At 38.7% G+C, this 24328-nt stretch overlaps 1 protein-coding gene across 7 annotated transcripts in view; it reads right to left on the reverse strand.

The window, feature by feature from the left end:
- LOC129415542 (signal induced proliferation associated 1 like 2) overlaps positions 1–24328 on the reverse strand; it is a 150229-nt gene that overhangs the window by 58767 nt on the left and 67134 nt on the right. For 5 of the 7 annotated variants that reach the window (XM_073873514.1, XM_073873516.1, XM_073873511.1 and 2 more), the window contains 5 exons: positions 16713–16887; positions 16008–16111; positions 12154–12311; positions 11169–11745; positions 2525–2802 (listed from right to left, as the gene is read on the reverse strand). In XM_073873514.1, coding sequence (XP_073729615.1) covers positions 2525–2802; positions 11169–11745; positions 12154–12311; positions 16008–16111; positions 16713–16887 — 1292 coding nt within the window. The remainder of the gene's footprint in view (positions 1–2524; positions 2803–11168; positions 11746–12153; positions 12312–16007; positions 16112–16712; positions 16888–24328) is intronic. The other 2 variants (XM_073873515.1, XM_073873513.1) reach the window with 1 other exon arrangement.

Here is a 24328-nt window from a genome sequence, read left to right on the forward strand (position 1 = left end):
CCCATTTTCACCAGTTGTTACAGCATGTCCAAAATACCCCTATTTGGGTGGAAGCAAAAACTGCTGTTTTGGTGTCTGTACCTTTAAATGTAAATGAGCTACTGCTCCTCACTACCTTGCCAAAAGAGACAGCGAGTGCTTTTAGTTCAAATAGATTTGATTGAGATGTGGCAGACAGCGTACAACTCGCTGAGGGTAGAACTATGGTAATGCAGGACTGTCAGTCAGTGGCTGTGGGCGGTGCTTTAACAGTGTGATGTCACATTAACAAGAGAATCAAAACTGCATGTCTAATAAGACTGCTTTGATTTAAAGAGCACCTATTTCATTGCTAAAAAACAATGTTATTTTGTGTATTTGGTATAATAGAATGTGTTTGTGTGGTTTATGGTAAAAAAAAACGTTATTTCCACATATCGTACATTTTTGTAGCTCCAGATTTCACTCTCTTCCTGAAACACACAGATTTGAAAAGCTATTTGTCTCTGATTGGCAAGCCAATCTGTACGTTGCGATTGGCCTGAATACCTCTGACATCAGCCGGAAATGTGATGCTCCTTACCATGTTTGAAAGATTTGCTCACAATGCAATGCTAACAGGAGTTACAGCCTGTGAGTCCAAGCGGGAGGAATTATGATAATGTCGTCAACAGGCCCAGGAAGTAAATTGTTGCCTATAATCCGTGTGTTTGTTGTAGTCCAAGAAAAGAGATTTACATTGGAGATGACAACTCGCGTCATCGTTTACTTGGGGTTTGTACCTTTTGCATATCGTAAACATGTACTAACACACACTTACACACCAAGGAAATGTAAAATCGTGAATCGGACCATAGTTGCTCTTTAAAGGACAATCTGGTGTATGGTGAATTATCAGACGGCACTAGGATGTGTTTCATCAATAATCAAGCATCCTACATCATCCAGACCTGAGCCCAGCTGGCCATCTCTCTCAGTCACATAACCATACTGTTATCTGTACACAAGTGACCGTCTGCTGGTTTCCTCTCATGGTGTGATAACAGTCTGCCAGGGCTCCAACATCAACACCCTTCTGTTACTACTGTTACATCACATTTACTCTAAACTGCTTCCTGGTGTAAATGAGAAAATCTGTTCGCTGTGTTCGCATAATGTGTGCAAGGCGAAGAAGCTGAGCTTGATGAAATCTGTTAAAACTGCACAGATCTCGAACCCAGGCCCACATAATAAATCTAAACAAGATGTTCAGATCAGAATTACAAGATGCCACTGTCCTAAACCTAAACACTATCACATCAACCATCTGGAAATGCTCATAAATATACAATGTTCACAATGAAGGAATTTATGGATTGATGTTAAGGATTCAATGAGGGGCTAAGCTTAAAAAACAGGATTTGTGACAGTATCACCACGTGTATCCATCACCGAGCTAGCGGGGTTACAGCAAGGCCCTACATGGTATTAAAGGGATAGTTCACCCAAAAATGAAAATAATGTCATTAATTGTGTCATCTACTCACCCTCATGTCGTTCCAAACTCGTAAGACCTCCGTTCATCTTCGGAACACAGTTTAAGATGTTTTATATTTAGTCTGAGAGCTTGTTGACCCTTGATTGAAAATCTACGCACGGTATACTGTCCATGTCCAGAAAGGTAATAAAAACATAATCAAAGTAGTCTATGTGACATCAGTGGGTCAGTTAGAAGTTTAAAAAAAATAAATAAATTATGACTTTATTCAGCATTGTCTTCTTTTCCTATTCTGTTGTGAAGCGCATGCGCGAGACTAAAGTCACGTGACTGCAGTGACGCGGATGACGTGTTATCCTCAGACATGTTTGCAAAGTTTTTTTTTTTTAAACTTACAGAGTGCATCTCCCTCAGACTGAGAATGAAGATAAAAAACAGCTTCGGCGCACCTATTAACACGTTAGCCGCGTCGTACGTCATCCGCGTCACTGCAGTCACGTGACTTTAGTCTTGCGCATGTGCTTCACAACAGACGCGGAAGAGAAGACAATGCTGAATCGTAATTTTTTTTATTTTTGGACCAAAATGTGTATTCGATGCTTCAACACATTCCCCACTGATGTCACATGGACTACTTTGGTGGTGTTTTTATTGCCTTTCTGGACATGGACAGTATACTCTTACTAGGTTTTCAATGAAGGATCAACAAGCTCTCAGACTAAATATAAAACACCTTAAACTGTGTTACGAAGATGAACGGAGGTCTTACGAGTTTGGAACAACATGAGGGTGAGTCATTAATGACATTATTTTCATTTATGGGTGAACTATCCCTTTAAGATGTTTACACCCCGTTACACCTGTATTTAGCGTCATCCACTTGTGATCCGATCGACCAAAACACACTAATACCAGGTGTAAGCAAAGCCTACCACATTTACAATAGCAATATTTCTTGATGTAGTCATGAATTCGGAGACCAACTAACTACTAAAATCTGTTCGCTGTTGCTCACATGCATGTTAATGGCGGGTGTAAATCAGAATAGAGAACAGTTAGTGTCGATACCTTCTAGGGGCTCCGTCCTCATACGGTTGGATAATGACGACCTTGACGGAGACAGATGTTCTCAGCAGGTCGATCATCTGCTCGTGGGTAAGAGTCGCCACCACCACCTTGCAGATCTCCACCAGTCGACTGCCCTGACGCAGACCCGCCTTCCACGCATAACCAAATGGCTCCACGTCAGCCACGATTCCTTCAAAATTGACGTGAAATCCGAGCTGGCCGAGACCGTTCCTCCGTAAGGTCATTTCTGTGGTCTCACAGCCTCGTGACACAATCTGCTTCAACACAAAGAAACAATAAGAGAGAGAGAGAGGTTTAAATGCTAATGAACAAACAAATCATTTCTTAAACAGGAATTTTTACATCTACTTTAAAACATTTTACTTTGACCATAGGGAACTCATTCTCCTATCCTGTGTTCAACAATAAAATAAGGTTGTTCAAAGTGAAACATTTTCCTTTAAAAGAAGGAGGAAGTTGTTAATATCCCCAAGACATGCTGGCATGTGTAGAAACACAAATACACATTTTAAAGGTTAGTTTAACCCAAACATAACAAGCGTGTAAATAAATGATGACATTTAGCATGGTTTCCATTACAGATTTGCGCAAAACTTTTGGGATAATTTCTAAACGTCAATAAAAATAAATAAATAAATAAATGACCACGTTTCCATTAACCAATTTTATGCAACTAACACATTGTTCCTCTTTTCATCATTAAAGGGGACATTTCACAAGAATTTTTTAAAATGTAAAAAAAAATCTTTGGTGTCCCCAGAGTACGTACTGTATGTGAAGTTTTAGCTCAAAATACCATATAGATATTTTATTATAACATGTTAAAATTGCCACTTTGTAGGCCTTAGCAAAAATTTGCTGTTTTGGGTGTGTCCTTTAAAATGAATAAGAGTTGATCTCTGCACGAAATAGCAGTGCCGTGGTTGGATAGTGCAGATTAAAGGTTGGTATTATCCCCTTCTGACATCACAGGGGGAGTCAAATTTCAACGGCCAAAGAATTTACATGCTTGCAGAAAATGGTTTACCAAAACAAAATTACTGGATCGTTCTTTTTCTATGTTGATAGAAACACTGGGGACCCAATTATAACAATTAAACATGAAAAAAGTCACATTTTCATGATATGTCACCTTTAAGGAATGATCAAGTGAAACTTTTAAACATGTCAGATGACCTGTAAATCCTAATAAACTGTATCGATTGCAGTTTTGCAAGAGAGAGAGAGAGAGAGAGAGAGAGAGAGAGAGAGAGAGAGAGAGAGAGATCCAAAAACAGATGAAACTAACATCCCCAGGGCAAAATTTGACGTTAAACTGTGATGGATGTTTTTATAATCTAAAGAGTCTTTCATATGGAAATAATGCACATGAGGAAATGAGTCATTGGAGAAAAACAGATATAAAGTCACCGTTGAAAAAGCTATGAAATAATTGTCCAGTGAAAGTTGCTAATTTTTCTATGAACGGTGATACTATAAGGTAATTTTTAGCAAACTACAAAAATCTTATAGATATATAAATCGACCAGAATATGAAATGCTTAAGGACAGATCGGGTAGGTATAAAACACCCAAGCAACCACCTGGGATAACTGCATAGGAACACGCTAAAAACAGTGGTTTGCTTTTCCATTTCAGTGCTAAAGTAAAGCTATTTAAATGTGAAACATTAAGTAAAGCCCGATTTAAAGTCGTGAATAAGGTCTACGCCGTAGCTGCGCCGTAGGTTATCCACAGCCAGAGCATGGCTCTGCATAGCATGTCGTGCACCTCGCAAAATTTTTAAAAGCGCGTCAGTTCTATGCAAACCGTAAGTGCTGTGATTATCCACTAGAACCCCTCCCATCAGATAAAAAAACTGCGCCATGGGTATTTCCGTTTGCGACAGTGAGAACAAAGATGGGCCAAGTTGAGGAGTGATTTAACTCAAACTGGAACATAAGTCGGTTTTTATTTGCTTCTATCACTGCAGGTCTTCGCAAAACATACACAGCAATTTGCTGTTTCTTCTTCGTTTGTGGGTTAAACTGGCCCAGCTGCTTTTTTATTGATGGTTGGGCTACTACTATGGTAACACGCATGGAAAGTGTGTTTGCACGTCAACGCGGGCGACAACGCAGAAGTATATATGAAAACCGATGCGTAACCTACGCCGTAGGAACTACCCACAACTATAACAAACCCTTAACTCTTTCCCCGCCATTGACGAGTTATCTTGTCAATCTGCAATACCGCTATTATCCACCAGGCTCCGCAACTTATAAAAACCGGAAGTATTGCCCTAGGGCAAACAGCTGTATGTCCGTGTTTGTTTTAAAGATCGCTCTGCATCTGATCTCTATCAAAAGTCCTTCACAAAAATGGAATTATCTCAGCTTTTTGCTCAAAATTTGGTGTTTTTGATGAAACCTACCCATATTTGAGAGGTGATAAAAACAGAACAGATGAAGGTAGGAGGAAACAGATTTTTTGTTTGAAAGCAGAGGGTCTGTTCTTTTATTTCGTATATTGTATGTTTATATATTTAAAAAGGAGCATTTTCTGGAAGGCATTAAACTTTTGTGAAAATCATGAAAAATGCTGTTAAGAGATATTGCATAGGCAGCTAGTTGTTATCCCAGAAATAAGCCCCGACAGTGGGATCAGGACCCAACGCAAAGCGGAAACAAATCCTATGAAATTCAACGGGAACTGTCAACTCTGTGCTTATCATATGTATCAAAATATCTTCATCATCATTTAACACAATACTAGTATTTGTTTATCCTGCTATGGAAGTCACTGGTTTTCACCAGCTGTGTGCTTGTCATCATTTATCAAAATTTCTTCTTTTCTGTTCATCAGAAAAAATTTATTCATACAGGTCTAAAACAACATAAGGGTGAGTAAATGATGACACAATTTTCATTTTTTGGTGAACTATCCCTTTAAAAGGGGCTAAAAAACGCATCACATGCTGTGTGATTATTTTAGATTGGGTGACAAAACAACGAAATTGCAGTATGTATGCTTTGCACTTGTAGGATTTCACAACTACTGTATCTGTATTGATTGTTATGGGCAGATGTCATTATAAGTAATCAAATTAGTATCGGCACAGATATTTTGTATGGGTGCATCCCTAATATAAAGTTAAAATGATGTTTATATTTTCTTGTTGCAATTAAACAAAAACAAAACCATCACTAAAGCACAGCAACTTTATATATAAAGACACCAACACAAATCAAGTATGAAGGTAAAGACTAAAAAGTAAATCCTCAACAACAGTATCTGCACTCTCTGTTAAACTGCTTCAAAAGAGTCCAAGCTGTTCTGTCCGTCTGCCGGACCGGTTCACATTACATCACAGGCTTTTAAAATCACCTTTGAAACTCGACGCCAAAGCAATCCAGCATAACACAATGGACTAAACCTCCGGGTTAACTCCTTGCCAAAGAGCTGCTGAAATATATACTCTGAAATGTGGTCAGTTTGGCCCAGAATTTGCGTTTGGTTTTAGCTTGTATGATGTCATCATCACCGTGTCCTGACTGAGCATGACATAAGTATGAGTTTTTCCATATTATAAGTTTGGCCAACAAACCGGATCCGTGCTTTCGACAGCTTCGATCAGATCCACAACAGATATGCACACAGCAGATCCCAGACACTAAACTCTTCTAAAGGTGCTGTAAAACGTTTTTAGGAATATCATATATAAATTGTCTTTACTTACAAGACAAATATCACTAAAAACACACCTGACTCTGTAGCAGGGTGTTTTCAGACATGAGCCTTTGTTTCAGAACCTAGTGCGTTTTCTACCTTGGTTCGGTTCTTTTAGGCATATGTGAACTAGGAAAAATATTGATACGGTTAACTATCATGATAAACTTTTCCATGATAGTGTATTGATATTTCGCTCTCTACTATCGGTATTTAAACAAAACAAAAAAAACATTGAATCCCTCTGTGTGCGTCAAACGACCTCCTCCGCCGCTGCAGTTGTCGCTGTGCAGTTGTCTGTCATATACGGCCATTCGGCCAATGTCTCAGAAGTTATCGGGAGTCAGAAAATGGTAGAAAATTAAAAACGCCTGCAGCTTTCAAAGCCGACGTGTGGAAGCACTTTGGCTTTTTTAAAAAAGTAAAAAATTCATCTCTTTTTTTACATTTTTGATCATGTAAATAATAAAAGTATTGAAATGTATCGCAACGTATTGTATCGCAACGTATTGTATCGTACCGCGATACATTGTACCATGCCCCATGTATCGTGATATGTATCGTACCATGAGGATCTTGCAAATACCAAGCCCCAATGTGAACATGGCAATCATGCTCGCGTCTGTTTGTTTAACGCTGGATTTCACTGAAAAGTCCCAACAGGGTCATGAGTTGCATGCAGTAATAGATTGTGCACACCAAAACTTTTAAACATGGCTGTTTTTTCAGCAGAGCGCTTTTTAGCTGTGATACGTGAGCTGTGAGCCGGTTGGTTGTTGTGATACTTGTCCCGCCCCTCCTCCACTGTGATTGGACGGCCTTGTGAAAACTAACATTGACGAGTGGAGCTTTTCACCCAAAGTTTAATCTCTTTCAACTCTCGACGCTCAGCGCCGAGTGCGGAAAAACCGCAGAGCACCGACTTATTTGAAAAACGCAGAGCTTCCATTGGAAACAATTGAAAACATGCGCCGGTCGTGGGCGTAAAAGCTTTGGTGTGCATGCCCCCTAAAAAAGACTTCTGTGTTATGTTGGAAATAGGCGCGTAAGTGCATATTATATAAATGTCACGAACATGTAGTGAATCATAAGTTAACCAGACACTGTTGTATAAAGTGTTGACTCGTGACTCGCTCCTCCCGCAGTTTGTAACTCCACCTTACAAATTTTTTTGTACGTTATCGAAAAGAATCGGTCTAGCTGATCTATTTTTTATATATCTGATAAAACTAAAGACTCTTCAGAGATATGAAGGATGTAATACTACTCTATAGGTACTCCAGATTAACATCAGATATGCAGAAAGAGCGTGCGTCATGGATGCTTTAACCATGATAGCACTTTGGTGAATTTTGGTAAGCATGTTGATGATGCCATTCAAAACCAAAGCACACCTTTCCTTTAATAATGTTTTCTAATTGCTCTTCTCCACAATAGGTACATGGTAATAATGTTATCCCGCCTAAGTTTTGATTCCTGCTCAAATAATAAAGTTATAAAACCGCAGTTACCTAAAAAGCCACACAAGACTGCACGTCTGCACCTTAAATCAGTGACTCACAAAACCATAAAATCTCTCACAGGATCTTTTCTTCTAACTCACGGTTAGAGCAGATATGGGAAAAGCAAGCATGATTTGCATAAGCAGACAGTGTAACTATCCTAGTATCCTGTCCTTGATATTCATTGGCTCATCGTGAATGTATCCCGTCCTGCAGGAGCAGCACTGGATGTTGCACAGGTACAGCATGTCATCCAGTCGCTCAGATCTCAAAGACGCAGAGACACTGTGGCAGGAGTCCCTGACGTGGAAGCCGTTGGCGTGTCTGTCACAGTACGTGATGCATGCAGAGCGAGAAAGTTGCTGGAAGAAACAAGGACAGACTCAGCGTGAGCTGTGACCTGAAGAGCACTGACTTTGGAGGCGCTGGAGTTCTAGTTTAAAGTGCCCATATTATGAAAAACTCATTTTTCTGGGTTTTGGGATGTTATTTTGGGTCTCTGATGCTTCCACACGCATACAAACTTGGAAAAAATCCATCCATGCTGTTTTGAGTGAGATACATGTTTCTGAATGTCCTCTGCCTTGAGTCTCAGATTACACGAGTTCAAACTCCAGAAAAAAATCTAATGTCCTCCATCAAATCAACAGCCAGTCTGACAGGTGAGGTGGGTTTGTTTTGTGATGGATTAGTGAGGCTATCGAATAAGAAACATCTGTTCTGAGAGCTTCGTGCCTGACGGCAGTCGCAGCTCTGGGTACAAAAAAGTGCCTTCAGGAAATGAGGCCAAACACAGGAGGGGCGCTAATCCCACTTACACTCGGAGCACAGCAGTAATCCCTGGCGAGATCTCTGTCCCCAAAGCATCCAGGTAACCCCGCTGAGCCCATCAGTCACAGCACGCTGAGAGAGGAAAACTCCACATTATGACTTTCTCTGGGTTTCTTTGTAGTGGCTGTCAATGCTAAAGCCTCATGCTGAATCAATCTGTTCCAGAATCTAGTGAGCTGTCTACCTAAGCATTTTAACGCATCATAGACTTCCAACAAGACTTCTATTTCTGTTCTGAAAGAAAGACGGCAGCATTCAAGAGACTTTATTGTAGCCATAATATTGTAAAGCTGCATTTACAGCGATAGTGGCTTGCAATGGTGAAGCAACGCAACTGTAACTTTGAACGGTGCTATGATTTTGAACTAGGTAATTAACTGGTTATTTATTTACCTTGTTATTAAAAATAATCTACTGTGGGGACTCTGTTGTTATTGATGTGGAACCACGTCATTGCACGTGCGCCCAATAATACCGCCTATTAGGGCGTAATATTAAATTACGATTTTATTTGGCACATTTGTCAAAGTATTTATCAAATTTAAATGTTTCATGAACCTCACATGAAATAATATTTGTGCACGGATCTGAGCTTTATTCTGCATTCGATTGATTTACATTACATTTTAAAAATAAAGTATTCGTTTGTCTCAATTGGATCCCCAGGGCTTCTATCAACCTAAAAAAAATGTGAAAAAGAATTTTAGAAAGAGTTTTAGTAAACCATTCTCCGCAAGTATGTGAAAAAATTGGTAATTAAATTTTGGCTCCCCCTGTGATGTCAGAAGGGGATAATACCGCCCTTAATCTGCACTATCCAAGCATGACACTGACATTTGGTGCAGAGATCAACTCATTTGCATTTTAAAGGACACACCCAAAACGGCAAATTTTTGCACACACCTACAAAGTGGCAACTTTAACATGTTATAAAAAATATCTATATGATATTTTGAGCTAAAACTTCACATATGTACTCTGGGGACACCAAAGATTTATTTGACATCTTAAAAAGTCTTGTGAATTGTCCCCTTTATTGTCTGTTCTAGCAAAAATATGTGACACTTTCGCAAAACATGGCACAAATTGTGTGTGTCTGTAATTTATCAACTGCGATCAGAGATGGAAAATCTGTTCAGGCTGAAGTTATAATCAAAAAATAAGCATTACAGCCTGTTCACCCAACAGTGATTGTGGACGTCATTTACAGGTGGTGGATGGATTTTTCATTTCAGCATCACAGTTGGAAATCTGCTGCTTACTGAACTCTTACAATCACCAGAGGATGAGGCGGAAAGGTTTAAGAAAAAGCAGACTGGAACAACATAAATAATCAATTCACGCAAACAATCCTTCAAACCAGAATTAAATGACTTGCTGTGTACACATTATTCTATAAGGGTATAATTTTGCGTAACCCCCATGACCACATCCAGACCGCTATTCCTCATACAAGCAGTTGGAGATTTTCTCTCTCAGGAGCCAGGCACACAAAAAGATTAAACTGTCTATGTAAATACACAACAAACCATTATTATTTCTTAACAGAATTATAGTATTTTGCATAGCACATAGCAGTCAAGCTATAAAGCATATTAACCACTTATATCAACAGAATTACTCAACATAAAAAAGCATCATGATGTGAACCTGAGGTCTTGTGGTCTCTATCTGCACATGTCTGTAAAGCCCAGAGGGCCACAAGATTGATTTGTCATTTTATGATTCAAAACAGTGCTCATAATATCCCCATTAGAAGCCATGAAGTGCACTCGATGCACTTCTCACTCATTATCAAAGTATAAACCCAAAGGGTGCTATTTGGGACAGAGCCTTTGTGTCTATGAATGAGATTTTTATTGTTTAATGGGATCTAACAAACCACTAAACTCTAGACAGTGTTTGAAAGCCAAATACAGATAAACCCAAGTGAGTCTTACTGGCCTGGACATTTACAAGAGCCAAGAACTAAAGCCAAGTGTAATACTACACCAGTACTGGCCAAATCTTGAGCACTGATACTACTTAAACCTCCAGGGAAATCTTGTGAGAAGATTAAGAATTTAAAACGCTTACAGCGAGCGAGAAAGCACAGATTTCACCGGGTTGATGACTGGGAGTTCTTCACAGGTAGCAGGTGGTTATGATACAGGATGAGGTCCATAATGTTTAATTACAGATCCTTTAAATTTCTAATAAAAATATCCCTCAGAATAAGCTAGAGAATCCCTGAAGGTTAGTCATTTAAGGAATAATTTGATTGTTACCCAAGATAACACAAGTAAAACTGGAAGCCAACTTCCTTTCCAAGTTTAGACAGAGGAAGAGAATTAGCATGTTTGGATTTAGTCCAATTGGATTTTGATTAAGGGAAAGAAGACATTGAGTAGATAGAGGTCAAAAAATCACCATAAAGACATTTATTACACATTTTTAAAATGCAAGCAAAGTCTTACAGACAGGATATCTGATAAATGATAAATTTTCTGCATAAATCTTCACGTTGTGGTTTGGCACCCTGATGGTTAAACTGTACAAAACACAACGATTTCTGGTGACTTAAAGAATGTAAATGCTCTTACCTCAAGTCTTTGGACGATCTCTCTAATGTCCTCGCCGCAGTTGTCATGCGCCGAGAACATTGCACATTCGCCACGTTCATAGAAGATCTTGATGCTCATGATGCCGGAGGACCAGCCAATGACATCCCGACACGAACAGTTAAAAATCACATTCTTAGACTCTTCCTCGACGAGTACGATGAACTCGTTAGAAATTCCCAACAGGCACTCCACATCCGCCGGCTGTCCGAAATCCCGCGCCACCACGCTCCAGGTGATGGCACCTACGCTGTAGAGATGGGCGTCTTTTCGTGGTTTAACTCTTTCCTTTTTCTTGGCACCCAGCGTGATGAAGCTGAATTTCACGGCGGAGTCCATCGTCGTCGTGCTGGCGAAGTTCTCCGCGAGGTCTTTCAGATACTCCTGCCTCGTACGAGTCGCCATGGCACGAAACTTTTCGGATTTATGAGCCGCGTTTTCTCCGTTTATCACTTTAGCCAACAGGAAGTCCCTGAAGACAGCAGATTTGGGAAATGTCACGCCCTTAGGAATGGGAGGACCGAACGGAGGCACGTCTTTCGATCTGGATACCGCCACACTGCAAAGGTGAAACATAGAGAAAGACTGAGATCTTTGTTAAACTTACAGCATAGGCGATGCAAAACCAATGTGACGAATCAAAGGTACTTTAAAACGCCAATATCACGATGTCATAACTCAAAGGAGAAATTTTATGCAGCTTTCCTGTATTACTTTTTTGTCTCACTCCGAGTTTGACAAACACACTGACTGCTAAAGGACTAACTAAAGGATCTAAGCCATGAAGCTTTTAATTACAATAAAAAGTACTTCAAGGACATCAATGAGAAATAAATCACTTTAAGCGCCACATTATTCTCAAATTGAAGCGTGTATCTCTGAACAGGTTTCATAGTTTTCAATGTAAAGCAAAGTCATTGTGGGAATAAAGTTTTGATGCGTGAGAACATTGGTCGGCTGTACTCACCTGTAACAGACGTTCTCTGTGCATGGATTGTGAACTTTAACAATGACAAATACGTGTTGAAAATGTGAGCGAATGTTTTTGGGTGTGAAGGGCAGAGCTCCAGGCTCCTGAAACACAATGGTCACGATGTCATTTCCAATGTGTCTCTTTCTGAGCAACTGGTGAGAGAAAAGAGAAAGTAGAAAAGTGAAGTTCAAATTCAAACCTCCCATCATCATATTTCACAATTAGTATGCACATTAAAAACAACTTAGCTTATCCTTATGTTTCAAAGGACTTTACACACATACAACATATATATATACAAGTTATTACTGTGCGTTCACACCAGATGCTGTAGAGGTGGCAAAAACGTGGTTGGACGCTTGAAGATTTAAGTTTACTTGCTTCATTCGTACGTGAAATTCTAGTCATTCGAGACATTCACATGGAAATTTGTGTTAAGGGAGGGGCTTCTGCATCTCCACTTGCTTCCTGTAATTACGTTACTATAAGAGCAAGCTCCTGATTGGATTACGCAGCACAAACATCCGCCAAAAAGTTCAGCTTTTTTTAACTCACACATTTCCTGTGGCAACGCTCAATTCGCGCGGAACGTGCCATCCTCACAGCGCGTTCTGCACCATTTGCACATACCGTGCCACAGGATGCCTATTAGCATCTTTGCATTGACTTAAAGCAACACTAAAGCGTTTTTGCTCTTTGCTCCCCCTACAGGTTGGAAAAGGAATTGTCCATAACCACTGTCGTAAATAATTTAGCCTACTGCAGCAAAGCTGGCTCTGATTGGATTGTAGGTCTGCCGTAAAGCAAGTTTTTGTAGTTTTTTTTACTGGAACTACAGGACCGCGACCCGACGGTTGGAAACTTCTTTAGTGCGGTTTTGGCCGATAGAGGGCTGCAAAGCTAATGTGAAAGTGCCGTTCACCCTGTATCGAGTGGATGTACAACTGAAACTTTTTTGGAAACGTTATTTTAAGGTAAAAATAAACTCTTTAGTGTTGCTTTAACATGTAAATCACTCGTGCTTGCCACCTCTTCTGCGTCTGGTGTGAACACACAGTAGGCATGCATCGATTTAAAATGTCAGTGCCGATCCAGATATTCGATTACTTATGACATATCGTTACCGATATCGATAAATTTGCTTTTTATTCATTTCAAATTATTATGTAAAACATACAAACTGTTGTCTTTCTCACTCAATTAAATAAATCACACAGTTTGAGTTCTGATGCGATCTGCTGATGGCCAATAGTGGTATTTGCCGATACCGATTACAAGCTGATATATCGGCGCATCTCTATTTATAATAATAGAGTCATATAATGTTACAATGAGCCATCTGGGTTGATTATGACACTGTTAATGACACCACTGATGCATGCAAATGCCCCATAGACTTCCTCAAATCTCCTCATCTCAGTAAGTATAATAAAATAATCTTTTTGGCAGAGACAGTCACTTTTCTAGATGTTTGAGAAGACTCATCAGTGACAGTGTTAGGAACTTCAGATTAATATCCCTGAAACCTGCTGGACAATGTTAGATTAATTGTGCGTCTTCTTATCAGTGTCTGAGAGGGCCCTTAACAAACAGGATTATAGGTAAGACAAGATGGATAAGAAGAGGAGATGATAACTTGTGCTCGAGTCTTCTGGAATCATACGGTCAGGGATTTATATGCTAATCCTGCACAACTGAACAGAATTAAAAATGAAGAAAAAGAAAGAAAATCGTCTAATCCTGCAAACCAAATTCCTCCACATAACCTTTTAAAGTTAAATAAATATATAAGGTGTAATCAGAATAGGCCAAAGCAATTTTCACTTCAGAGAAAATGTACTTAAAATACTGATGACATTCATAGTCATGGTTAATGTTGGAAAAGAAACACAAACAGGTCATTTAATCGTTATGTCTTGATGGGGTTTATTTTTCAGTAATGACAGCTGACAGTAAAATATTCTTATTTTCTTCTTAACAAACAAATACATGTAGACTTTGTTTACTGACCGCACTGGTTTTAACTGAACATATTTAAGCTGCTGACTCTTAAGGGGATCGCACACCGGCCGCGCAGCTCAGCGCAACGCAGCGCCACGTCGCGTCGCGCCTAGGAGAACTCGGAGGTATTGTAAACCAGAAGTGCACATTAAATAGCGCGAGCTTCGTCAGATAGCATCTACTTCAAAATGCAAAATATACGTTAGCAGCCAATGTTAATCATTAATGATGTGGGACAAATATGATGTTATGTAATGTTAAACTATGTGAGTGGCGCTGTGTGGCGCGACAGGGATTTAAACAACTTCCAGAGTCACAGCTGGGCGGCGCGGACAGGCGCCACCTGTCGGCGCCGGTGTGCGTACACTATTAGAAAACAATGTGTTACATTTTTTTAGAACGGCGCGGCGCTGAGCTGCGCGGCCGGTGTGCGATCCCCTTACAGACTATTTCTTTTCTTTTCTAAAGTTCTCAATCATCAGTAGAGTTTAGGTGCAGGATGTGGAGGTAACAGGAACAGTCCATAGATAGTAGTTTAGATAAGCGCTTTGACTGGACCTGTAGGATCCTGCAGGATCCTTACCTGCAGGATCCTTACCAAAATCTTATCAGATCATCTCCAACAAAACTCATTCATTCCACCTGTTATCGTTTGACAGGCATCATGGCCGCTCTCAGGGATAAGCTGTATGAAAGACCCGAGCTGACTTCCACACACAATAGCTTTAAAAAACAAAGACGGCAATGCTACACTCCAAAAAATGCTGTGTTTTTTCAACCTTGCGTTGGTTCAAAAAGGGACAAACCCAGATGTTGGGTTAATTTAACCCAGAAAATGTTTATATTTGACCCCCAAATGAGTTAAAACAACCCAGCATAAGTAAAATTACAAGCCAACAGGTTGGGTTTGTCCCTTTTTGACCCAACACTGTGTTGAAAATAACCCAGCATTTTTTTAGAGCATATGAGCAAAAGATGATTACTGGTCAAATTACTGAACTAATTGTTCATGAAAAGCATAAAAGATATTTCCGAAGCCCATTTTACCCTCTTTGTGACCTGATTTTATTCATCAGGATCAGTGGCGGCTTGTGACTGCTCATCCAAGGGGCGCAAATTCAAAATAAACGTTTGGAGTGTCATCTGTTTTACTTGCGTTTACAAAATATGTGTTTGTTGCGTCATGTGAACCATGTGCATCACGTATTTTGTCAAAATAAAGGGTTTATGATAAAAGAAACACTCACGTTCACAAAATACACGCAAGTCACTCCCTTAACAGTAAACTTTGATTATGCATGAGATTATGCGAGTATCTGGCAAACGTTCATAAACCCTTTATACGCGTCTGCAGCAGGTAATTATTTTAACAAGACACGTTATGCACACAGGATCTCTCGACAAGCAGAACACATATTTTGAAATTATGAACCACACACATGACGGGCTACATACATGTTGTGACAAACTTCGCATTAAGCGCCCTCGAAAAAAGAAGTCACCAGCCACCACTGATCAGGATTGAATTAAAGTATATAAAATAAAATAAAATAAAATAAAATAAAATAAAATAAAATAAAATTAAATTAAAAATTAAAAATTAAAAAGTAAAAATTAAAAATTAAAAATTAAAAATTAAAAATTAAAAATTAAAAATTAAATTAAAAATTAAATTAAAAATTAAATAGAAAGTAAATTCACAACATGCAACTCTGTCACAGGGCATCCAGAACATTTGTAAAAAGTGTAATGCAAAAATTGTTCATACAGAAATGTATAACATACTTGACCAAAACGATTTAAATTGACTTTTTTTGGAAAGTGTAATAAATGAGGTCTTCACTGACCTGTTGTCTGTTATTGGGTGTGTAGGGGAGAAGTGTGGATACGTGGAACATCAGTTCATAATCTTTGTAAGTTGTGTAGAGCGAATGACTGCCAGTTGAGTCCGCTGGATTAAAAAAAGTGTAAATATTATCAACAACATTACAGTAGAGCAATAGCACAGGTATGCCTTTTCACTAAACCTAAAACAATATTGACATCAAAACTATCTTGTGCATTTTGTAACTAAGTGTGTTACTTTGTGATAGTTTGAAAGTTCTCGAGACTTACAACTATGAATAATAAATGCTCAAATTTACTGTGTGTTAATAAAGGACTTACACTATTTCATTCTATTTCACCTTTTCAACATACTTCGCACAAAATATGCAGAAAACATCTCAATTATGGAAGTGCACACTGTTGAATACATTGTAAAAACTTGGGAAACACTTCAGATGTACAAATGTATAGCTAATATATACATCTACAATCATTTTGTCTGAGCAATATAAGAGAAACATCACATGAAACATAAGACAACATGACGTCAAAAATTGTCACCCAATTTGGTCAAACCGATGCTTGGATAGCCAGATGGTTTCCCAAACTGACAAGTTAAAAAGCCTCTAAATCCATACATCAAACAACACTAGCCTAACTATTGGAAACCAGGTTTAAAATACCACTAAACCACCCTAATGTAACCGATCCTTGTAAGAACATACTTTTGTTGTCCAGCTGCGCCCTGTACTTGGTGAAGCCTTTCAGTCGAACTCTCTGACCGAGCAGATCCAGGAATTCTTCTAGCGCCGGCCCGGCGTTCTCGTTATTATACATCTCCTCTTCTGTGCTCTGACCTGCTTTACAGTACAGGACGCCCACTTTGTGCTGGAAACTGAGCTGCAAAACAATCAGAAACTCACTTATTACATATGGTACAATGAATGAACATCAAATACATCAATTATTTCTGGGATTTTAAAGGGAAACACCACCGTTTTTCAATATTTTACTATGTACTTACCTCAACTTAGATTAATTAATACATACCTATCTTTTTTCAATGTGTGCACTTTTAATCTTTGTACAGCGCTGCTTGAATGTGTTAGCATTTAGCCTTATATTTAGCCTAGTTTTATTTTGTACCACCATACTTACTCGGGTAACTACTCATGTAACAGTCTTTAAATAGAGAAAACATGGGAGTGTTTGGTGGCTTCTAAATTCATCACGGATTGGATCCTAAGGAATGAATGGGGCTAGGCTAAATGCTAACACATTCACGACATGCTGTACAAATATTAACTGCACGAATTGAATAAAGATAGGTATGTATTAATTTGCCTAAGTTGAGGTAAGAATATAGTCAAATATTGAAAAACGGTGGTGTTTTCCTTTAACAACTATTATGGAAATTGAGAGATTATATTTGACTAATACAACACATCTCAGAATAAAGAACCGGTCGACATTCTCTATGTCACATTTATTATATTAAAAGCAAGATGTGTATGGTACGTTAGACACTACAGAATAATGGTAATGTCTACACAAAGCCGTGTGACTTAACCTTTAACTCTTTCCCCGCCATTGACGAGATATCTCGTCAATCAAGAGAAAACACTTTCCCGCCAATGACGAGTATTTCCGTCTTTCCGCAATACCGCTATTATCCAATTCCGCAACTTTTTAAACCCGGAAGTATTGCCCTCTGGCAAGCTGCTGCATGTCCGTGTCTGTTTTAAAGATCGCTCTGAATGGGATCTCTATGAAAAGTCTGTCACAAAAATGGAATTATCTCAAAATGTGGTGTTTTTGCAGAAACCTACCCATATTCAAAAGCTGATTACAAAATAACTACTCAAGGTAGGATGAAACGTTTTCATTCTTTCATTTGGTATATTGTATGTTTATATATCTGAAGAAGAACATTTTCTTGAAGGCATTAAACTTTGGTGAAAATCATGAAAATCGCTGCCGCTGGCTGGCAACTTTTTAAAAAAATGCTGCCGGTGAAAGAGTTAAAGTGCACATATACAAAATCCACTTTTTCAAGGTGTTTGGACATCAATGTATGTGCGTGAACACAAAAAATGTACAATAAAATATACACCCTTTTTTTCTTTTTTAATCCCCATTAAAGGCGGAGTCCACGATGTTTGAAAAACGCGTTGGAAAAGGAGACGGGCCGACTACCAAAACACACTTATAGCCAATCAAATCAAATGCCGGTTTACGTATGTGTGGGGCGGGTCTATCAACAGAAGGTCCAGATTCTATTGGGGTAGGGGCGTGTTTGTTTAGGTGATTTCAAATATCAACATTGGCTTTCAAACATCATGGACTCCGCCTTTAAACCAAAGCAGTCTCATTAGAAATGCTGTTTTGATTCTCTTGTTAATGTGATGTTACACTGATAAAGCCCCGCCCACAGCCACTGACTTTTCTAAATCTGTTTGTTAGCACATTGTAGAGCTAATGTGGCTAAAGATACTTTTGTCTCAGACTGTATTTACAGGTAAAGGTACAGACATGAAAACGTGGGTTTTTTTTTGCTCCCACCGTCATATGTTATAACAAATGATCTGTGGGGTATTTTAGCTGAAACTTCACAGACACATTCTAGCCATATCTGAGACTTATATCACATCTAGGAAAAAATGGCATTAAAAGTATTTCACATAAAAAACCTTGATCTAGCCTATAGGGTGGTATGGTTATCCTGGTTTAGCTGGTGTTCCAAGTCTAACAAGTGCCCAAAGGCCCTTTCCATTAAAAGCATTAAAACAGACCAGCTTTGTGGCGAGCTGACATCAGTTAATCAATTATGGCTGCTTTAAAGGGATACTTCACCCAAATTTGAAACTTTCTTGAATTTTTTAACAAAAATTTCAGATGAACCTAACAGATCCAGGGCACCATTGACCACAGTATTATTTTTTTCTTCTTACTATGAAAGTCAATATTAAACCAAATCTTCTTGGTTACAATTTTTATATTTTCATTTGTGTCCAGCAAAACTGAGAATTTTATACAGATTTGGAACAACTTAAGGGTGACTGAACTGATTTTGGGTTGAACTATCCCTTTAAAGGACAAGTTCGGTATTTTACACTTAAAGCCCTGTTTTCAGATTGTTTATGATGAAATAGAACGGTTTTAACTGAAATTTGGACATATGATGCTGGTCCGAGAATTTTTGGTTTCTGTTGTATCACCTCCCACCTCTACAATGGGTGTATAGGTGCACTGGAGCAATCCTTCCTAAAATGCATTAAACTTTCATTTACAAAGACGTGAAACTCGCCGAGTGGTCAGGGGTGTTAACTGATATGCTTACACAAAAATCGCTGCAAAAGATGCTTCCCAACAGGTGTTTTACCATTCGTTGTAAACTTATGGACCTATTTTTCCAAACGCCTCACACCCGTCCATTCTTCCGTTGAGAGCTTGAATAATAGACACTCCAGCCCAGTTGGTGGCGATAATCCACCTTTGCCAATTGCAAGAATACATACAACGTTCCCGGCCCGGAGTAATACCATACCTCACAGCACATCTAATACAAGAAAATGGAGTTGGACAAAACTAGATAAAACCTGTTGGAAAGCATCTTTTGCAGCGATTTTTGTGTAGGCGGATCGGTGAGCGCCCCTGACCACTCGGTGAGTTTCACGTCTTTGTAAACGAAAGTTTAATGCATTTTAGAAAGGATTGTTCCAGTGCACCTATGCAGCCATTGCAGAGGTGGGAGGTGAAACAACAACACCCGAAAATTCTCGGGCCAGCATCATATGTCCAAATTTCAGTCAAAACTGTTCATCATAAACAATCTGAAAACAGGGCTTTAAGTGTAAAATACCGAACTTGTCCTTTAAGCTATTCTTTATTTGAAAACAATCACATGAGAAGTAAACTAAAAACAGAATTTAGCTTGTTCTTTCTATGAAAAGTAGTAAAAATTCGGTCACAATCCAAATTGAAATAGCAGAAACAGCCTTAGTAAACCTCACTGAACCTCACAGCGGTATGATGTTCCTAATGCAACTCTAACCCAGTTTAAACACAGTAAGCGTGGCTGATGAGGCAAAGAGAAATGGCTTCTCGGCACAATTGAGCTGATATTTAAACGACTCTAGTCTCTTACGCGGGTCAAGTATTCCCAGCATTGAACCATGCTGTTGTCATGACGACCTTGCTCTCTGAAACCATCAGCCGACTGTTTCGGATTACGGAGCATCCAGTGACTTCCACAGCGTTTGTTCAGTCAGATTTAATGTAGTACAGAGTAGATTCAGTCTTACTTGGCTTTAGTAAGGTCACACACACACACAATGGGATAAGTGCAGTGAAGCAGATACACATCGGGCTTGGGTTTAAAAAGACGACTTAACCCCTTTTGTTTTATCATTCACAAACAAATAAACAGAGAAGTGATGCTGGCCGGACCTGAGCTCAAGTCTCTGGCACTGCATTATCGAATGTGTGCTAACCAGAAGAACACAGGTTCTTTTAAATAAAAACAGGTGAGAAAACAAACGCTTGAAACTACAAAAACACAGTGGTCAAATATAACTCGAGAAATAACATCAGCTACAGTAGCAAAGACAACATCAACAGCATCCAATTACTGTATAATATACTGTTGACTGTATGCTGTGCAGTATATACTGTTTTCTTTAATAACTGGATGTAACAATGAACTGCAGTACGCTTCATTGATGTTACCTATGATACAATCGCATGTTTAATATATACAGAGTGCCACTGTTACCATACTGTAAAAAAATATTTGTTGTTTCAACTTAAAAGCATTAGTGTTTGTTAGTGATGCACCGATGTATCGGCCGCCTATATTTATCGGGCGATTTTTGATGAATTTGAAACCATCGGCATATCGGCAATAGCACGAGAAAGGCTGATACTGATTGTTTATTAATTAACTGCATAAAGAAATCCATTATATGTAAAAAATTTGTTATTGTTGTTAATAAAATAAATGCTGAATAGCAAAAACCACCTTTGAAGGTTGTCATGCTGTCTAATTATATTTGTTTTAGCTTAATTTGTGCCTCTCTTATTATGTTGGTCAGTTGAATGTTAATTAGATCCAATCCATGTTCAGAAAAAAAAATTTGATGCAGAAATAAACTAGCTAATAGACCAACTGTATAGTATTGTACAAGTGTTTAATATCGGTATCGGCCAGAAGTTGTCTGTTTAAATCGGTATCGGCCCAAAAAAATCCTATCGGTGCATCCCTAGTGTTTGTGCTGCTTTAAAATTTAAAGATAATTCAACTTAAAGGAAAACACCACAGTTTTCAATACTCTACTATGTTCTTACCCCAACCCAGACGAATCAATACATACCTATCCTTTTTCAATGCGTGCACTTAATCTTTGTTTAGCACATTGTGAATGTGTTAGCATTTAGCCTAGCCCCATTCATTCCTTAGGATCCAAACAGGAATTAATTTAGAAGCCACCAAACACTTCCATGTTTTCCCTATTTTAAGACTGTTACATGATGGCACAAAATAAAACGTGGCGATTTTTTAAGCGGATAAAAAATGAAAACTATATTGTATGGCGAAGAGGACTTAGTTTGCAGCACTTCGACCTCGGGTGCAGTAATATTGCAGAAGTTTAAGTGAGAAGGGGAGGAGTCATGAGTGATGATGTTACTGTGCGCCGAGGTCAAAGTGCTGCAAACTAAGTGCTCTTCCGCCATACAATATAGTTCTCATTTTTTATCCGCTAAATGCTAACACATTCACGATGCGCTGTACAAAGATTAAGTGCACACATTGAATAAAGATAGGTATGTATTAATTCGCCAAGTTGAGGTAAGAACATAGTAAAATATTGAAAAACTGTGGTGTTTTCCTTTAAAAATATTTTTAAGTTTAACAAAAAATAACTCAAAATTGTAATGCACTACCTACATGGACAACCCAAAGAAGAGGAAAGACCACAAGGCCTTTTCCAGTATGCTGCTTTTGGGGCATTTGAGTTAGGGCCAGAAATTTAAACTGATAGCGAAAACACAATCCAAGCTCAGTCAAACACCACCGGCATCTCCGCCTGACTCTCACATGAATGCCACAAGAGAAAAAGAAAGACGAAAGATGGAGGGAAAGACAGGCGTACTCTGGTTTTCCCTTTAAGCCAAAGGCTTTACATAACACCATTGTGACCACTATGACATCATCACTGATCTGTATTGCACCCATTAGCCCTTAGGGCAGAAATCTGCCTGTTTATTTCCTGTTGACTTCTCACAACTAAAGCTAGGCACCAGCACAACTGGATCTCCAGTAAAACAGATGATCAGATATACAGCAACAGCGACCACTTTATCTCATGCTTAGGTTTTTAGATGTATTTTGTCCATTCATTCCTCCACAGTTCTATTGAAAGGTCTAAACATTAATCTCTAAAAAATTATTTATTTAAAAGGGACATTTCACAAGACTTTTTAAAGATGTAAAATAAATCTTTGGTGTCCCCAGAGTACATATGTGAAGTTTTAGCTCAAAATATCATATAGATCATTTATTATAACATGATAAATTGTCACTTTATAGGTGCGAGCAAAAAGTGCAGTTTTTGGGTGTGTCATTTCACATGCAAATGAGCTGATCTCTGCACTAAATGGCCGTGTCAAGCTTGGATAGTGCAGATAAAGGGGTGGTATTATCCCTTTCTGACATCACAGAGGGAGCCAAATTTCAATTACCTATTTTTTCACATGCTTGCAGAGAGTGGTTTACCAAAACTAAGTTACTGAATTGATCTTTTTCACGTTTTCTAGGTTGATAGAAGCACTGGGGACCCAATTACAGCACTTAAACATGGAAAAGTCAGATTTATATGATATGTCCCCTTTAAGAAAAACTTAAATAGGAAACAGTAAAGTTGTTCACTTCTAAGCAGCCCAATAATCTGTCATCCACATACAACCAGAGGAAATAAAAAGCTAGACTGTTCATTATCTATTATCATCAAATGAGCAGTAAATTGTCCTGCCGTAGCCCAGGGTAATGTGATATGATTTCTGCTCTTCTGTGTGTTTCCCTCAGGGTCGTATTGGTGACAGACAGCAGGTCATTAGCGCATTATGTTACATAGGTGTTGTTTATCGCACCTGCTTCCCTGGAGGCAAAGACCACCGTTGGTTCCCAAACCAGCAAATGTGTTGAACGTGCAGCAGTTCTCATCTCAAGCAAAATATGTTGTTGCCATAAACAGGATGTAAATAATTACCCATAAGGTGATGCCAAAAATCTCCTCTAGTAAAGCTGACATCATGCATCATAGTTTACGAGTCAGTGCAATTTCTGTCATTTACACACTATGTCTAAATATGCACAAGCACAAATTAGCCGGACAGCAAGCAGATAGAGACATTACCAGAGAACAACAACTTAATTTCTGGACTGCTTCTCACATAAAGCTATTAGAAGTTTTTTAAGAGTTGAGTTAGACGTGTGTATTACTAAGTTTTTTGTAATATACTATGTAAGCGTTTTATAGAATAAAGCAGAACAAAGTTTGGGAACATTATAGGTGAAAAACATTTGCCCAATAGTACTTGAAAAGCTCAGATGCAAAACCCTCTCTTGTCTGAGACATGTTTTCTTGTAAATGAGCATTTTTATAAGGCATTTTTAATGGGGGGGGGGGGGGGGGCTTTTACTGTATTTCATGCATTCTGACTTATTAACTCTTTCTCCGCCATTGACAAGTTACCTCATCAATCCGCAATACCGCTATTATCCACCAGGTCTTTCGCATGCGATTCGCGGATTAAAATGCAAATTTAAATATGGTAAAAGTTGATCATTTGCACATGTTTCAAAGGCTTGCAAATGTTAACACTTAAGTGATTTTGAACAATTTAACCGCAAAAAGGCGTTAAAATTAACAATTTTCTGTACGCACAGACGCACATGCGTTTGAATCTGTCCGGTCCAACTTCAATCATACGTGATTATCCCTATGCCCTTCAAAGATCAGAACTCTTGATGTATAAAATACATTTGGCGAATAAAGCACTGAAAAACAACATAATTTTCACTTTATGTGTAGGCGACTGTTTATGCTGCATCTTCTTTCTGAAGCGCCATTTGGAATTTGTCCTAATGATCAGCCTACTTATTTATATGTCCCACAGCTGACATGGAACGTTATTAACCGGTTCGGGAACTTTATTTTTTGTTCTAACCGGTTCAGGATTGTCAATTTTAGGGTTGAACCAAAAACCGGAAACGTTAAAATTTCTGTTCGGAACAAACCAATTGGGAAAACATTCTGGTTCAAAGCCCTGGTCTGTTCTT

Source organism: Misgurnus anguillicaudatus, chromosome 11 (assembly GCF_027580225.2).
Source record: "Misgurnus anguillicaudatus chromosome 11, ASM2758022v2, whole genome shotgun sequence".
NCBI classification, from domain to species: domain Eukaryota; kingdom Metazoa; phylum Chordata; class Actinopteri; order Cypriniformes; family Cobitidae; genus Misgurnus; species Misgurnus anguillicaudatus.